The 18,986-nt window shown below is 37.7% G+C and overlaps 1 protein-coding gene across 6 annotated transcripts in view; it reads right to left on the reverse strand.

The window, feature by feature from the left end:
* LMLN (leishmanolysin like peptidase) overlaps positions 1-18,986 on the reverse strand; it is a 137,677-nt gene that overhangs the window by 89,858 nt on the left and 28,833 nt on the right. For all 6 annotated transcript variants that reach the window (XR_008422472.1, XR_008422471.1, XR_008422473.1 and 3 more), the window contains exons 8-11: positions 17,280-17,374; positions 12,892-13,009; positions 11,186-11,293; positions 7,616-7,692 (exon numbers count right to left, since the gene is read on the reverse strand). Coding sequence is in view for 3 of the 6 variants with exons in the window: in XM_053903470.1 (XP_053759445.1) it covers positions 7,616-7,692; positions 11,186-11,293; positions 12,892-13,009; positions 17,280-17,374 (398 nt within the window). In the remaining 3 variants the exon portion in view is untranslated. The remainder of the gene's footprint in view (positions 1-7,615; positions 7,693-11,185; positions 11,294-12,891; positions 13,010-17,279; positions 17,375-18,986) is intronic.

Here is an 18,986-nt window from a genome sequence, read left to right on the forward strand (position 1 = left end):
GTGTATATAAACCACAATTTCTTTATCCATTCATCAGTTGATGGACATTTAGGCTCTTTCCACAATTTGGCTATTGTTGAGAGTGTTGCTATAAACATTGGGGTACAAGTGCCCCTATGCACCAGTACTCCTGTATCCCTTGGGTAAATTCCTAGCAGTGTTACTGCTGGGTCATAGGGTAGGTCTATTTTTAATTTTTAGAGGAACCTCCACACTGTTTCCCAGAGTGGCTGTACCAGTTTGCATTCCCACCAACAGTGCAAGAGGGTTCCCGTTTCTCCACATCCTCTCCAGCATCTATAGTCTCGTGATTTGTTCATTTTGGCAACTCTGACTGGCGTGAGGTGATATCTGAGTGTGGTTTTGATTTGTATTTCCCTGATAAGGAGCGACGTTGAGCATCTTTTCATGTGCCTGTTGGCCATCCGGATGTCTTCTTTAGAAAAGTGTCTATTCATGTTTTCTGCCCATTTCTTCACTGGGTTATTTGTTTTTCGGGTGTGGAGTTTGGTGAGCTCTTTATATAGATTTGATACTAGCCCTTTGTCCGATATGTCATTTGCAAATATCTTTTCCCATTCCGTTGCTTGCCTTTTAGTTTTGTTGATTGTTTCCTTTGCTGTGCAGAAGCTTTTTATCTTCATAAGGTCCCAGTAGTTCATTTTTGCTTTTAATTCCTTGCCTTTGGGGATGTGTCAAGTAAGATATTGCTGCGGCTGAGGTCAGAGGGGTCTTTTCCTGCTTTCTCCTCTAGGGTTTTGATGGTTTCCTGTCTCACATTCAGGTCCTTTACCCATTTTGAGTTTATTTTTGTGAATGGTGTGAGAAAGTGGTCTAGTTTCAACCTTCTGCATGTTGCTGTCCAGTTCTCCCAGCACCATTTGTAAAAGAGACTGTCTTTTTTCCATTGGATATTCTTTCCTGCTTTGTCAAAGATTAGTTGGCCATACTTTTGTGGGTCTAGTTCTGGGGTTTCTATTCTATTCCATTGGTCTATGTGTCTGTTTTTGTGCCAATACCATGCTGTCTTGATGATTACAGCTTTGTAGTAGAGGCTAAAGTCTGGGATTGTGATGCCTCCTGCTTTGGTCTTCTTCTTCAAAATTACTTTGGCCATTCGGGGCCTTTTTGTGGTTCCATATGAATTTTAGGATTGCTTGTTCTAGCTTTGAGAAGAATGCTGGTGCAATTTTGATTGGGATTGCATTGAATGTGTAGATAGTTTTGGGTAGTATTGACATTTTGACAATATTTATTCTTCCAACCCATGAGCACAGAATGTTTTTCCATTTCTTTATATCTTCTTCAATTTCCTTCATAAGCTTTCTATAGTTTTCAGCATACAGATCTTTTACATCTTTGGTTAGATTTATTCCTAGGTATTTTATGCTTCTTGGTGCAATTGTGAATGGGATCAGTTTATTTGTCTTTCTGTTGCTTCATTATTAGTGTATAAGAATGCAACTGATTTCTGTACATTGATTTTGCATCCTGCGACTTTGCTGAATTCATGTATCAGTTCTAGCAGACTTTTGGTGGAATCTATCGGATTTTCCATGTATAATATCATGTCATCTGCAAAAAGTGAAAGCTTGACTTCATCTTTGCCACTTTTGATGCCTTTGATTTCCTTTTGTTGTCTGATTGCTGATGCTAGCACTTCCAACACTGTGTTAAACAACAGCGGTGAGAGTGGACATCCCTGTCGTGTTCCTGATCTCAGGGGGAAAGCTCTCAGTTCTTCCCCACTGAGGATGATATTAGCTGAGAGCTTTTCATAAATGGCTTCTATGATGTTTAAGTATGTTCCTTCTATCTCGACTTTCTCCAGGGTTTTTATTAAGAAAGCATGCTGAATTTTGTCAAATGCTTTTTTCTGCATCGATTGACAGCATCATATGGTTCTTATCTTCTTTCATTAATGTGATGTATCACGTTGATTGATTTGCGAATGTTGAACCAGCCCTGCATCCCAGGAATGAATCCCACTTGATCATGGTGAATAATTCTTTTTATATGCTGTTGAATTCGATTTGCTAGTATCTTATTGAGAATTTTTGCATCCATATTCATCAGGGATATTGGCCTGTAGTTCTCTTTTTTTACTGGGTCTCTGTCTGGTTTAGGATCAAAGTAATACTGGCTTCATAGAATGAGTCTGGAAGTTTTCCTTCCCTTTCTATTTTTTGGAATAGCTTGAGAAGGATAGGTATTATCTCTGCTTTAAACATCTGGTAGAACTCCCCTGGGAAGCCATCTGGTCCTGGACTCCTATTTGTTGGGAGATTTTTGATAACTGATTCAATTTCTTCGCTGGTTATGGGTCTGTTCAAGCTTTCTATTTCCTCCTGATTGAGTTTTGGAAGTGTGTGGGTGTTTAGGAATTTGTCCATTTCTTCCAGGTTGTCCAGTTTGTTGGCATATAGTTTTTCATAGTATTCCCTGATAATTGCTTGTATTTCTGAGGGATTGGTTGTAACAATTCAATTTTCATTCATGATTTTATCTATTTGGGTCATCTCCCTTTTCTTTTTGAGAAGCCTGGCTAGAGGTTTATCAATTTTGTTTATTTTTTCAAAAAACCAACTCTTGGTTTCATTGATCTGCTCTGCAGTTTTTTTAGATTCTATATTGTTTATTTCTGCTCTGATCTTTATTATTTCTCTTCTTCTGCTGGGTTTGGGGTGTCTTTGCTGCTCTGCTTCTATTTCCTTTAGGTGTGCTGTTACATTTTGTATTTGGGATTTTTCTTGTTTCTTGAGATAGGCCTGGACTGCAGTGTATTTTCCTCTCAAGGCTGCCTTCGCTGCATCCCAAAGCATTTGGATTGTTGTATTTACATTTTCGTTTGTTTCCATATATTTTTTAATTTCTTCTCTGATTGCCTGGTTGACCCATTCATTCTTTAGTAGGATGTTCTTTAACCTCCATGTTTTTGGAGGTTTTCCAGACTTTTTCCTGTGGTTGATTTCAAGCTTCATAGCATTGTGGTCCGAAAGTATGCATGGTATGATCTCAATTCTTGTATACTTATGAAGGGCTGTTTTGTGACCCAGTATGTGATCTATCTTGGAGAATGTTCCATGTGCACTCGAGAATAAAGTATATTCTGTTGCTTTGGGAGGCAGAGTTCTAAATATATCTGTCAAGTCCATCTGATCCAATGTATCATTCAGGGCCCTTGTTTCTTTATTGACCATGTGTCTAGATGATCTATCCATTGTTGTAAGTGGGGTGTTAAAGTCCCCTGCAATTACCACATTCTTATCAATAAGGTTGCTTACGTTTGTGAGTCATTGTTTTATATATTTGGGGGCTCCTGTATTCGGCGCATAGACATTTATCATTGTTAACTCTTCCTGATGGATAGACCCTGTAATTATTATATAATGCCCTTCTTCATCTCTTGTTACAGCCTTTAATTTAAAGTCTAGTTTGTCTGATATAAGTATGGCTACTCCAGCTCTCTTTTGACTTCCAGTAGCATGAAAGATAGTTCTCCATCCCCTCCCTTTCAATCTGAAGGTGTCCTCAGGTCTGAAATGAGTCTCTTGTAGACAGCAAATAGATGGGTCTTGTTTTTTTTATCCATTCTGATACCCTAGGTCTTTTGGTTGGCGCATTTAGTCCATTTACATTCAGTGTGATGTCTGTAGGTTTCATGCTTGTAGCAATGTCTCTGGTACTTTGTCTCACAGGATCCCCCTTAGGATCTCTTGTAGGGCTGGTTTAGTGGTGATGAATTCCTTCAGTTTATGTTTGTTTGGGAAGACCTTTATCTCTCCTTCTATTCTAAATGACAGATTTGCTGGATAGAGGATTCTTGGCTGCATATTTTTTTCTGTTCATCACATTGAAGATTTCCTGCCATTCCTTTCTGGCCTGCCAAGTTTCAGTAGAGAGATCCATCATGAGTCTCATTTATATATGAGAGCACATTTATCCCTAGCTGCTTTCAGAATTTTCCTTGTATTTTGCCAGTTTCATTATGATATGTCGTGCAGAAGATGGATTCAAGTTACGTCTGAAGGGAGTTCTCTGTGCCTCTTGGATTTCAATGCCTTTTTCCTTCCCCAGATCAGGGAAGTTCTCAGCTATTATTTCTTCAAGTACACCTTCAGCACCTTTCCCTCTCTCTTCCTCCTCTGGAATACCAATTATGCGTAGATTATTTCTCTTTAGTGCATCACTTAGTTTTCTAATTTTCCCCTCATACTCCTGGATTTTTTTTATCTTTTTCTCAGCTTCTTCTTTTTCCATAATTTTATCTTCTAGTTCACCTATTCTCTCCTCTGCCTCTTCAATTCAAGCTTGGTCGTCTCCATTTTATTTTGCAGCTCATTAATAGGATTTTTTAGCTCCTCCTGGCTGTTCCTTAGTCCCTTGATCTCTGTAGCAATAGATTCTCTGCTGTCCTTTATACTGTTTTCAAGCCCAGCGATTAATTTTATGACTATTATTCTAAATTCACTTTCTGTTATATTGTTAAATCATTTTTGATCAGTTTGTTAGCTGTCGTTATTTCCTGGAGGTTTTTTTGAGGGGAATTCTTCAGGTTCGTCCTTTTGGATAGTCCCTGGAGTGGTGCGGAACTGCGGAGCACTTCCCCTGTGCTGTCTTGAATAACTTGCGTTGGTGGGCGGGGCCGCAGTCAGACCTGATGTCTGCCGCCAGCCCACCGCTGGGGCCACAGTCAGACTGGTGTGTACCTCTCTTCCCTTCTCCTAGGGGTGGGATTCACTGTGGGGTGGCGTGGCCCCTCTGGGCTACTTGCACACTGCCAGGCTTGTGGTGCTGGGGATCTGGCATATTAGCTGGGGTGGATCGGCAAGGTACACAGGGGTGGGAGGGGCAGGCTCAGCTCGCTTTTCCTTGGGTGATCCACTTCGGGAGGGGCCCTGCGGCACCAGGAGGGAGTCAGACCTGCCACCAGAGGGATGGATCCTCAGAAGCACAACATTGGGTGTTTGCATGGTGCAAGCAAGTTCCCTGACAGGAACTGGTTCCCTTTGGGATTTTGGATGGGGGATGGGCGAGGGAGATGGCGCTGGCGAGCGCCTTTGTTCCCCACCACGCTGCACTCTGTCATCCAGGGCTCAACAACTCTCCCTCCCGTTGTCCTCCAGGCTTCCGGCTCTCCAAGCAGAGCTGTTAACTTATAATCTTCCAGATGTTAAGCCCCGCTTGCTGTCAGAACACACTCCCTCCGGCCCCTCTGCTTTTGCCAGCCAGACTTGGGGGCTCTGCTTTGCTGGCGGGCTGCCCCTCCGCCCCGGCTCCCTCCCGCCAGTCCGTGTAGTGTGCACCACCTCTCTGCCCTTCCTACCCTCTTCCGTGGGCCTCTCGTCTAATCTTGGCTCTGGAGAATCCGTTCTGCTAATCTTCTGGTGGTTTTCTGGGTTATTTAGGCAGGTGTGGGTGGAATCTAAGTGATCCGCAGGACGCGACGTCCTCCTACTCCGCCATCTTCCCCTCACTGCAACCTATGAGTATCTTAATGAAATTAGCATGTTTTATAAAAGGGCTATAAATAAATTGTTAAACAGAGCAACAGGACCACTTTTGCTGGCCGTTGCTTGCTCAAGGATAAATGGGAAAGAGTTATAATGGTACTAAAAGAAATCCAGTCTTTTCTTTTTTTTTTTTTTCCAAAAATATTAATTTCCCAACTTGGCCCACTAAAAGCTAAGAGAAGCACCAATAACCTAGCAGCAAGGAACACAGTGCCTAGGTTGTGGTTTCTAAAAGCTATTCCCCATTAAATGGAACTAGTGCTCCTTGGAAGATTAGCTGATGCCCAAATCTAGGATAGGGTGTATGCTTATTAGCCTGGCACATCCTGCTATACAGAAAAAAGGAAGTAAGGAAGGAAGCTATCAAAAAGCAATGAGACTTGGGGCGCCTGGGTGGCTCGGTTAAGTGTTCAACTCTTGATTTCGGCTCAGGTCATAATGTCATGGGTCATGCAGGAATTGAGCCCTATGTCGGGCTCTGTGCTATTAGCATGTAGCCTGCTTGGGATTCTCTTTCTCTCTCTCTGCCCCTCCCTCATTTTGCTCTTTCTCACAATAAATAAAAATAAAACATAAAAAACAAAAAACAAAAAACCAACTAATGAATCTTGCCAAAAGGACTCAGGAACCCACAGAGACAAAGACTCCAACTGGAGTCATTTAAAAACAGTATTCCAAGGCACCTGGGTGGCTGAGTGGGTTGAGTGTCTGACTGCTGATTTCAGCTCAAGTCATGATCTCATACAGTTCAAGAGTTTGAGCCACAGTGGGGCTCTGCACTGACAGCATGAAGCCTGCTTGTGATTCTTTCTCTCTCTCTCTCTCTCTCTCTCTCTCTCTCTCTCTCTCTCTCTGCCCCTCCTCTACCCTTGTGCATGTGCTCTCTATCTCAAAATAAATAAACTTAAAAAAAAATGATTTTCTCTCTCCCCCTCTGCCCCTCCCCTGCTTGTGTGCACACATGTGCTCTCTAATTAAAATTTTAAAATAGAAGCACCTGGGTGGCTCAGTTGGTTAAGGATCCGACTTTGGCTCAGGTTATGATCTCTCGGTTTGTGAGTTAGAGCCCCACATCAGGCTCTCTGCTGACAGCTCAGAGTCTGGAGGCTGCTTCAGACTCTGTCTCCCTCTCTCTCTGCCCCTCTCCTACTCATGCTCGCTCTCTCTCTCTCTCTCTCTCTCTCAAGAATAAACAAAAAATAATAAAAATAAAAAAAAAAATAAATAAAATACAGTATTCTACAGCTTTACCAGAAAGTTCTACTGCTTTTTTTTTTTTTTTAAGTTTATTTATCTATTTTGAGAGAGAGAGAGAGAGAGAGAGAGAGAGAGAGGGAGGGAGGGAGGGAGGGAGAGTGTGTTTTTGGGCATGTGCCTGTGTGAGTTGTGTCCATGAACAGGGGAGGGGCAGAGAGAAAGGATCCCAAGCAAGCTCCACACTCAGCAGGGAGCCCAACAAGGAACTCCCTGAGAAGGACTCGATCCCACCACCCTGGGATCATGACCTGAGCTGAAATCAAGGGTTGGATGCTCAACTGACTGAGCTACCCAGGTGCCCTAGAAAGTTCTACTGCTTTAAATAAAAAACCAGGATTCTCGGGGTGCCTGGATGGCTCAGTCGATTAGGTGTCTGACTCTTGATTTCAGCTCAGGTCATGATCTCATGGTTTGTCGGATTGAGCCCCACTTCGGGCTCTGCTCTGACAACACCGAACCTGCCTGAGATTCTTTCTCACCCTCTCTCTTTGCCCCTTCCCAACTCTCGCACATGCACTTGTGTGCTCTCTCTCAAAATAAAGTTTAAAAACTAGGAATCTATACTTTATCAATTTCATTTATAATTTTAAAAACTTGTTCAGATTAGTCTTTCCTTTATATTAGCATGGCCTCTAAGTATTAGAAATAAATCTCATAATGCCTGGAATTCTGTTCTATTCGTTACTATACCTCAGGGCCCCATTTATTGAATGAATGAATGAATGGAATTGCTATAGGTAATGAGAACTAAATAAAATTCAAAGACTATTTTATTTTACTTCAATGTAAAATGTATTTTCTTAAGCTAATATTAATGTCATATAACATTCTTACAGCTGTCTTACCCAGTGTCCTCCATTAATGCCAGAGTGATTCGAGAGAAGACTCGGTTCTGGGTGTGAGAACCAGTCATTGCTTCATTCTGAAAATCAAAAGATTTTAAATTAGAAGGCCAGATGTCTTGAAACTCCCAATAATTTCCATGATTACTTTGACGTATATGTAAAATGTCTCAAGTGTGAGAGGCTCACTTATTCACTTCAAGTAGTGAAATAAATAAGCCTTCCTTAATTAATTAATTTATTTATGTATCTATGTATCTATCTACCTATCTATCTATCTATCATGACAAGACTGAAGCTTAAAGCAAAATCTGCTTTCTGCCTTAAATGACTATATTATGTACAATTTCCCAGAAATGGCAGACAACCAGCATTTAGAACTCTGATGAATATGAAAATAACTATACATAAGCAGAAATGCTGTAAAAATATTATAATATCTAGACAAAGTAAAGTGAGTGGTTGAGACAGATGCCCACAGAATATTAGAGGGGGTGAATATTGACCTGAATTTAATTAAAAAAAAAAAAAACAAAACGCTTTTATAACCTTCAAACTATGATCACAGAAATACACATCAATATATAAAACAAGTATCACAGCATCATAGGATCAAAGAAGTTGCATGAGGGACCTAAAATGCCATCAAAGTCTACTATCTACCCAGTGTTTTAATTCATATCATGTAATTCCTACAGCAGCTCTGATTATTCTTCAAATCCTTATGTTGAATACTGGATGGTCACCTCAAGTACTTTAATATCACTAAAAAAAATAGTTCAAGGATACAAAGTTGATTTCAGAGAAAGGCAACCATTAATGAAATTAATACTCTCACGTTTCTACTGCAAAAATAAATAAATTTTCATGTCTGGTCAATCTACAGTTTTCTTAAGAGAATCACTTGGGAAAATTGCTTAAGGAAAATAAAAGAACTAAAAGTCCCATGGGAGAAACAAGTGTAATGTGTCTTCCATAAGTTTCCATCACTATCATTTTGTGGTCACCTGGATAAGAATGGTCAGCAGAAGCATTAATTTCACTCCTTTGTAATTTTGCTAACTTGTATATAAGCTTAAAAAAATACACACACACACACACACTCTCTCTCTCTCTCTGAGCTAGAAATTCCATTTCCAGGGATTTATCTTTCTCTTTTTTAAAAATTTTTTTAATGTTTATTTTTGGGACAGAGAGAGACAGAGCATGAGCAGGCGAGGGGCAGACAGGGAGGGAGACACAGAATCTGAAGCAGGCTCCAGCCTCTGAGCTGTCAGCACAGAGCCTGACATGGGGCTCAAACTCACGAACCACAGGATCATGACCTGAGCCAAGGTTGGACACTTAACAAATTGAGTCACCCAGGCACCCCTATCTTTTCTATTTCTATGTAAATACATCTGACCTTGAGTTAACTTCCTAGTTCTGCTCTCCTAGAAACCTAAAAAAGGTGGAATGTCAACCGTGTCACCAGGCAACAGTGGTGTGATGCCTCAGGACATCAGAGTAAATGATGGACTTGGTAAATGAACATGAATACCTGTTGGTAAGCCATAGCCTGGAACATCCCCATGTGCACAGATTCTTATGGGGATGTCACTTACAGAGATCTAGAAGTTATGTCTATGGAACTGTTAAAAATAAATATATTAGTCTTTATTTGAGACATAGTACTTCTAAGCCAGGCTGGTTCTTGCACCCCCCCCCCCCCCCTTGTATGGCCTTCTGCTCCTATATTTGAGCTGGAGTGCAGAGAGAGAGGCATGAATGACAGCCCCTAGACTGTTGTGTGGAGCATGAAAAAAATGCCTGACTTCTACCATGCTGGCATGCTGTGTCTTGTATCTTTCCAAGTAAATGTTTTTTCAATGACGCTTGTTAGGTCTTGTGAGTCTGAAGGCATGTTTAGTTGAACCTAAGAATACCCACTGAAATGCCACTCCTGAAAGATATCACAGATATAAATAAAGTGCTCATCACAACATTTTTAAAATAATAAATTTTAAAGTGGCTGGCTGGCTCATGGTAGAATGTGTGACTCTTGATCTGGGCATTATAAGTTCAAGCCCCACATTGGATGCAGAGATTACTTAAAAATAAAATCTTAAGACATAAATAAAATAAAAAATTTAAAACACAGTTGTTCATTAACACAGGACTGTTGTTACATTCATATAATGAATCATGTTGGTTTATAATGACTTATCCCTGGGTTTTAATATTTTGTGCAATGGAGCAACAGCAGCTAAATATAAAGTACACTGTGACAGCTGAAGATAGCAACAGAGGAATGCTGTGCATGATACCCATTTACTCCATGTTCTTCTACTTGGTTCAATATGGCCAGAGGCTCTTAGAAGTGCTTATTGCATGATTCTAATTTTGTACATTTTGCTCTTGTCCCCATTACTCAATTTAGTCTCTGTTCCAACTACCATTGCTTTTTGTTGTTGTTTAAGGTAAAGAAATATTAGAGTAAATAAAGGAGTTTATTTACTGGAAATATGTTTAAAATTGAGCTAGCACTTTATTGTGACTTACTGCTTTTGTTAGTGGCATGGTATTTGTTTTTCCCATGAGTCTTATTTTTAGTGTTCAATTTTAAAGAGCCTTTTTAGGAAAGCATACACTGCCATTACATCAGGAGCACCTGTACTGCTTGGAAAAATGTCTAAGATATATTATGAAGTGGAAAATTGTTCATTAACATATGAATTCATTTAATGAAAAACCTGTGTGTTAGTGTGTGCATCTCTACATATACATAACATTTCTTGAAGCATATTCAAAAAAACTTAAATAGTGATTACATCTAGGGGCACCTGGGTGGCTCAACTGGTTGAGCATCAGACTTCAGCTCAGGTCATGATCTTGTGGTTCATGAGTTCAAGCCCTACATCGGGCTCGCTGCTGTCAGTGCAGAGCCTGCTTTGGATCCTCTATCTCCCTCTCTCTGCCCCTCTCTCACCTGTATGATCTCAAAAATAAATAAACATTAAAAAAAAAATAGTGATTACATCTAAAAAGCGGGTCTGGAGAGCTGAAGGGGAAAAGAAACTTTAAGTTACCAAATGTTTTTAGGTTTACATAGAGTTCACCTAATGGAAAAGAAAGGGAAATTGAAAAGAGGGGGAGGATTTATTTTAGTGGCTGCCTATCAAACACTGGAGTTTTAAAAAGAGGCAAGGAGTTAACCAAACAAAACAAAAACAACCCAAGGAGGTCAGTTAACGTTCATTCTAGCTCACTACTGATTGGAACTTATTAATGAGAAACTGCTTGTTAAGAGAAAAAAGGGGCAACTAGGGGGCTCAGTTAAGGGACCGACACCTGATTTTGGCTCAGTTCATGATCTCACAGTTTGTGATATCTGGCCCCAAGATGGGCTCTGCACTGACAGTTCAGAGCCTGCTTGGAATTCTCTCTCTCCCTCTCTCTTTGCACCACCCCAGGTTGCATGTGCACGCTCTCTTTCTCAAAAATAAAACATAAACTTAAAAAAATTACTTTTATTAAAAAAGAATTTCTTTCATTAAAGAAAAAACGCCTAGTAAAATTTTAAAATAAACTGACCTCTAATAACCGCTTTTCCCAATGGTTGAGCTCAGTGCCCATGCCACCTTGATTTTCGAGTTCCATTCCCTCCAGAATTGGACAGTTAAAATGTTTTCGCGCTTCATCCTAAGAATCAGAAAAAAAAATAATAAACCCTACAAAAGTACAACATAATAACGGCAGAGTCTATAACATAGATATGGTAAAGTAGCCATTAAAGAATTACTTTGGTGAGAAGTGAAAACATCTTTTAAAAATATGGTTTTTAATGTAATTAAATATATTTTGATACTATTACATTCCTCTGCTAGTAAATTCTCTTAACATTTTTTCCTCTGTTTGAAGATTTTGTCACATATATTTCAAAAAAACTATAGACTAACACGATTGCCATTTATAACTATTATGTCAACAATGTTTTCAATGAAGGGATCAACTGCTCTTATTATAGATATAGTCTTGGAAGAAAAATAAGTTCTTCATTAAAATACAATTTTGCTCATTTGGTTTTTCCTATCCTTTAGTTAGAAATTTCCAGTGACAGGAGGGGTGCCCTGAGTGGCTCAGTCGGTTGGGTGTCCGACTTTGGTTCAGGTCATCATCTCTCCATTCGTGAGTTTGAGCCCCACATCAGGCTCTGTGCTGACAGCTGAGAGCCTGGAACCTGCTTTGGAGTGTCTCCCTCTCTCTCTGCCCCTGCCCCACTCACACTCTGTCTCTGTCTCTCAAAAATGAATAAACGCTCAAAAAAAAAATTTTTTTTTTTAAAGAAATTTTCAATGATAGGAAATATCCCAAGAACAGTGCAAAAATCCACAAGGCAGGGGCACCTGGCTGGCTCAGTCAGTACAGCATGCAACTTTTGATCCTAGGATTGTGAATTTACGTTGGGGGTAGTTTATTTAAAAAATAAGAGGGTGGAATGGTTAATTTTATTAATTAAATGGTTAATTTAATAATAATTAAATGGTAAATTAGTTAGTGGTTAATTTTATTAACCATTGGCTTGGCTAGGCCACAGTGCCCAGATATTTGATCAAACATTATTCTGAATGTTTCAGTAAGGGTGTTTTGGGGTAAGATTAATAATTAAATTAGTAGACTTGAAGTAAAGCAGATTACCCTCCATAATACAGACAGGCCTCATCCAATCAGTTGAAGGCCTTAATAGAACAAAGACTGACTTTTCCTGAGCAAGAAGGAATTCTGCCAGCTTATTGCCCTTGGACTCAAAATGCAACTCTTCCCTGAGTGTCCAGCCTGCTAGCCTACTCCATCAGAGTTTGGAATCTCCAAACCTCCACAATTGCACGAGCCATTTCTTTCAAATAAATTTTCTTCTCTCTCTCTCATTTCTAGCCCTGTTTATTGGGCAACACATTTTGTTGGCTCTATTTCTTTGGACAACCTTGACTATTATGGACTAGTATTGAAATGATCAGCAATTATACAAATAGTACCAGTCATCCTAAGAGGTATCATAGTAGAGGGACATTGGCTTAAAGCAGTAAGTAGAATGGAGCCATGAGAGTTATTGACAAATTTCCATTTCTTCAGATTTCTCTTGGCTTGTAGCTTTACTGTACTGCCTTTATATTAGTTTCCTTATTATAGGCTCTGAAATTTACTTTTAAGTTCTTTAGCAATAATGATTAGTAGAGAAAAGACCATAAGAAATGAAAAGAGTAGATGGTTCATGAAACATGAAGTTGGGTAATACATACGACAACACGAGGTGTTACTAGAAGATACACAGTGTGAGGAACTATCTTATTATCTCGAACATTCCATAATCTCTCCACCTTTCGAACTACTTTATCACTCCATTGATATAATCCAAGACTGCAATTAAAGAATAAAAGACAGTCATTTTGCAAATTCATCACAGCTTTAAATAGTGAAAGTATTTATGAACATCAATATGCAATTAAGATATTTGAGTTTACTATATACCAAATACTGCAACATACATGACAACATTTTCTAATCTTTTCAACAACCTGATGAGATTATCATCAATATTGTGCAGATAGAGATGGAAGGGTAGATAGAGGAAATAACTTCTCAAGTTCACAAAGCTAATACTTTGCTCAGATGATGATGAATTACTCCCTTTTAACACAAATTTTGGATAAAACAAAAGCAAGTCCAGAGACATATCCAAGCACATAAGGAAACTTAATAACAACAAAAAACAGCATTTTAAAAAAATGGCATTTTAATTTAGTGGGAAAGTACAATTTATTTATTAACTGTGATGTAACACTGGTTATCCATCTAGAAAAAAGTTAAATCCCTATTTCATCCCATATACAGAAATAAATTCCGAGAAGATGTCAGCAAAGATGGCAGACCTCTGAAAATTCTCTGTTCTTGAAAGCAGTGAGAAAAGTGGCAAAATGCCTAATCAACTTTTCAGAACTTTGGAAATTAACAAAGGCTTTCAGCAATCCAGGAAGCATTAAAAGAAAAAAAAGGATAGGAGTGCCTGGGAGGCTCAGTCAGTCAAGTGTCCGACTCTTGATTTCAGCTCAAGTCATGATCATGAGATCGAGCCCCTCACTGCTGGTGTGGAGCCTGCTTGGGATTCTCTCTCTCCCTCTCTCTCTCTGCCCCTCCCCTGCTCTTGCATACACACTTTCTCTCAAAATAAACAACAAAAAAATTGTTTAAAAAATAGATAAATCTCAGTAAGAACTGCAAGCTTTGTGGCATTTTCCCATGCCTTGGCAGCCCTGAAAACTAACAGCCCGCAATCACAGTAAAAACCAGCAAACTTGGCAGCCACTATAGAGGTGGTAGAATGGGGGTGACTGGAAGAACACATTAAAAACAGCCCCCATAATCCAACTCTATCTACAAGAAACACAGTTCAGACTCAAGGACACACATAGGTTGAATGTAAAAGAATTAAACAGATAATACCATGCAAACAGTACTCAAATGAGAGCTGGAACGACTACACCAGTATCAGACAAAATAGACCTTAAAACAAAAGTTGTTAGTAGAAATAAAGAGGGACGTTCTATAATGATGAAAAGGTCAATCCACCCAGAAGATATAATAGTTATAAACATATATATACCTCACAAAAGAACCCCAAAATACATGAAGCAAAAATAAATTCCAAATGAATAAAAGCTATGAATGTAAAAAATTGAAATAATTTACTAGAAGACAGGAGAATATTTTTATAATCATTGGAGGGAAGGAATTTCTCAAGCAACAGAAGAAAAAATAGATGACTTTAATGATATAAAAATTTTAAATTTTTCTATGAAAAAAATATTATAACGAAATAAGATAACTAAGTGGGACAAATATTTGCAACGAACATGAAAAAGGATTACTATCCCCCAATTATAAAGTACTCTTACAAAATCACTAGAAAAGGAAAAATAACCCAGGACTGGACAAAAGATATAAATAGGCTGTATACAAGTACAGAGGAAATTCAAATGGCTGAAACATCAGTAGTAGTCCTAGAAGTATAAGATACCATCTTTTACTCTCAGATTGGCCTTAAAAAAAAAAAAAAAATCTATAATATCCACTACTGGTAAGCATTTATATATCATTGGTGGGATATAATGACATCATTTATAATGGACATTAATTTTGATTTTTCCCCATAATCCATATCATTTTTTTCTGGCTTTTTTTCCCCCTAGATTACCTCAATCATCAACCCTATGAATCTCTCATTTTCACCAATAAAACAGAATAGAAAGAGGCTATATTTTCCCACTATTATTTTACGGAAATTTTAAACATACAAAATGTTGACAAAACTGCAAAGAGCACAGCTGCAGATCTAATAATCTTCACTTCGATTCTGCAATTAACATTTTGTTTTATTTGTGTGTGTGTATGTGTGTGTGTGTGTATGTTGCCATATATCTGTTCATCTATCTATGCCTTGAAGATGCTATTTTTAATTCTTTTGATCTTTCTCCATAGCAAAGTAATGTTTAAACATCCATAGTGATCAAAGCCAGCAAGAAAACAGCTTTTACCTTATTAATAACTCCAAATATTCTCTTCATCATCTACATTTCAAGACAAATAGTTTCTCCAAATAAATAGGTTAGGGACAAATCCAACTCTTCATGTGTCTATCAACTGAATTTCCTATCATTCTATTATCTCCATTCATACTGTAAGATTTGCTGCTTTTGAGGAATATCCTGAATACAAGAAAGTACTGCAAATTATGAGCTTAACAATAGTTCTTTTTTAATATTTATTTATTTACTGAGGGGGAAGAGGGGAAGAGAGAGGGAGAGGGAGGGAGGGGGAGAGAGCAGGACCATGAGTGGGGAAGGAAGAGAGAGGGAGAGAGAGAATCCCAAGCAGGTCCCACACTCAGCACAGAGCCCAACATGGGGCTCAATCTCACAACTGTGAGATCATGACCTCAGCCGAAATCAAGAGTTGGACGCTTAACCCACTGAGCTACCCAGGCGTCCCTTAACAAAAGTTCTTATGTGGGGGTATCTCTTTCTTCCTTAACTACATCACTATGTAGGTGATGCCTATCTCATCATTTATGTTTCTCATAAAGACCAAAATTCTTAGGAAAGACCAGACTCCTCCTACACCACCAAATGAACACAAACTATTTAAAGAAGGAAAATATCTATGTCCAATTAGAATTTGTTTCTTCACATGTACTCTAAAAAATACGATGAATAAAGTATTATCTGCTTCAATATTTAATTCTAGCTATTTTAATAGAGATCTCTGTAATTAAAGTAAAATATATACAAAGTAAACAAATTTGAAGTATAAGAATTAATGTTTTTTTTTTGAGGTGAGGGTGGAGCAGAGAGAGAGGGAGAATCCCAACCAGGCTCCACACTGTCAGCACAGATCAAGCGGAGCTTGATCTCACAAACCTCAAAATCATGTCCTAAGCCAAAACCAAGAGTCAGCTACTTAACCGACTGAGCCACCCAGGCACTCCAGGATTAATTAATTTTTAATTCCACATCCATATACCACTAATCTGATAAACATATGGAACAGTATAAGCACCCCCAGAAGGTTTTCTTGTGCTTCTTTCCAATCTATACTCAACTTCTCAACTTGTAGGTCATTTAACAGCTTGGCCCCTCTAGTAAAACCACTCATCTTTTATCATTGCTCTTTTTTAAAAACTACACAAATGGACTGACTTCTTTTGCTCAACATTAGATCTGTGATATTCATATATGTTATTGCATGTAACAATAGTATATTCTTTTTTAGTGCCTTGTAGTTTTCAATTATATGAATATATCATAATTTATTTATCCATGCTACAACAAAACTGCCGTGAACATTCTTGTGCTTATCTTTTTGTGGACATATGCTCTTAGAGATTTATATTTTATATAAATGAATGCAAATGGTTACAGGTCTGTGACTGATACACTATAAAAAATTCTTGACACTTTTTTTTTAGTGTTTCTTAGTATTATTCATTTTAGGCCCTAACCCTCTAGATCACTGCTAATATGTTGTACTAAATACAGTATCAGTTTACATGTAAATATTGCCATGATAGGTGATAATTATTTAAAAAAACAAAATATAGAGGCACCTGGATGGCTCAGTCAGTTAAGCTTCTGACTTTGGCTCAGGTCATCATTTCACGGTTCATGAGTGTGAGCCCCACTTCCGGCTCTGTGCTGACAGCTTAGAACCTGGAGGCTGCTTCAGATTCTGTGTCTCCCTCCCTCTCTCTCTCTGCCCTTCTCCACTCATACTCTATCTCAAAAATAAACATTAATAAACAAACAAACCAAAATATAACCAACTCATATTCTCCCATGGCCTGACTATACTGTACAGCAACACAAGTTACAATGTGGTGGAAAAGAGCTCTGCTGGCAAGAAGATTCCTGGCTCTTTGGGCAAGTCACTTAAGTTTTCTGCATCTTAACTGCTTCATCTCTAAAATGAAAGGGTAAAGCTAAATGGCCTCTTTTATCCTGTTTTAATAGCTATAGTTTTTTTAGGCTAGCCATGAAGCCACTATTATTTATGGCAACTATCATGCCATGAGTCTCAGATTCTAGTCTTAGCACCCTCCTAAAAGAGAAGAACAAGAACAAAAAATAACAAATACCTATAATTAAAAGGTGGGAGACCATCTGCAAATCTTGAAGTTAGAGGATTTCCATCTTTATCATGGTAGAATGCAAATAGGCCAGCAGAGAAACCCTATAAAAAAAATTCAAAATGTCTCAGAGTGAAAAATATCAAGTCTGACTATATACATCATAACATGGTGCTATCAAAAGAGAACACTCATATAACCTTGTAAAAGCACCCAGCCAATACTTCTACTGAAATATGTCATATATTGGAATTGGAAAAAAATTAAGTATTCCATCTAATGAATTTTAAATTTCAATTACTTGAAGGAATTGTAAGTTAAGAAATCCAAAGTAATAGTGACAACATTCTTTGGTACTGGCATAAATAAGAAATTTGTTTAAGAATATATTTACCACAGTCGATCCTCTTCACATGAACTCATTACATAAACTCTATAATTGCACCCAGGGTATATTACCATTGAGAACAACTGACAATACAGTTTAGAAGTAGGAGGTGGACAATCAAGTGTGCTCCCTAAGAGCACTCAAAAAATTCAGTCTTTGATCCAAAAGTACACACACTAATACATATTTGTACTTAAAAAGACTGGAAGTGTGTGTGCATGTGTGTATGTACACTTAGGAAAAAAATAATGGAAACATATATCAAAATGTTAACTGTGGTTCTTCTGATGGTAGGGTAATGTATAAAATAACTCATATTCCCCTAATTTTTTTACAATATGAATTTGTTACGTTTATAGTCACAATTTAAATACTATTTTTTTCAGAACCACTAATTAAACATTCCTTCAATGTTCAAGAAACTTAAAAAGGAGTTTATAATTTTGTTAATAAATGATGCTAAAGCACCGTTATGCCTTGGAATTATCTAAATTATATGTGGATAACATTTCATTAATAAAAATGAATACATTTTATGTATACATGGAAAGACTGGAAATTTCCCTCAATTATTTTGTTCTTTACAATATATACAAATAAGTAAAACAATTTAACTTATAAAGCATTACCACATTCAAGAAGAAGGTATTGCTATCAATCATTCTAAATTACTGAATTAAATACTATTTTTAAGTCTTTAATTTAATTTTAATAAGATAATGGATACTTCACATAAAGGTATTAAAATTCCTGTTCTCTATCCTTCACCTCCCAAAATAGATGAGAAAATAGGCAAAAAAAAAAAAAAAATTATTGCCATTTGATATCTATTTCATTAGTGAGATTTCTTTTCTTGCTCTTTCCTAATCTAATACCTAAAACAAAACACTTATGTGACTACTTCTTTATGTATGTTTCATACATTGAGAATATGCTATAGCTCATATCCAAATAACTAACAATCAGAAACGATCACTTAATTAATCAATTTCTTTGGCAAATTTCTTTGCTTACACAACTGTGGCCTCTGTGTCATTCAAAGCTTGCCAAAATGATTAATGGAATCCAGGTTATTCTTTTATTCCTGAATTTCTTCTTCTTTTTTAATCTCTGAAGATGCAAAGGACACTTAATTGAGTCAGCTAAGAAAATCGAAATAGCTTTCAATATACAATTCACTGAAGTTATACAAAGCTTAAAATAGTGTAATTTGCCTCATCCTTTATAATATTCTAAATATACATTTTTTCCCACTGTATCAGCTTGAACATTTTTCTAAGCACTCACATTTCAGAAGGTTTATTTGGTATTCAAAGCACCACAGGTAA

This window comes from Panthera pardus, unplaced genomic scaffold (assembly GCF_024362965.1).
Source record: "Panthera pardus isolate Hobbes unplaced genomic scaffold, ASM2436296v1 HiC_scaffold_16, whole genome shotgun sequence".
Lineage (NCBI taxonomy): Eukaryota > Metazoa > Chordata > Mammalia > Carnivora > Felidae > Panthera > Panthera pardus.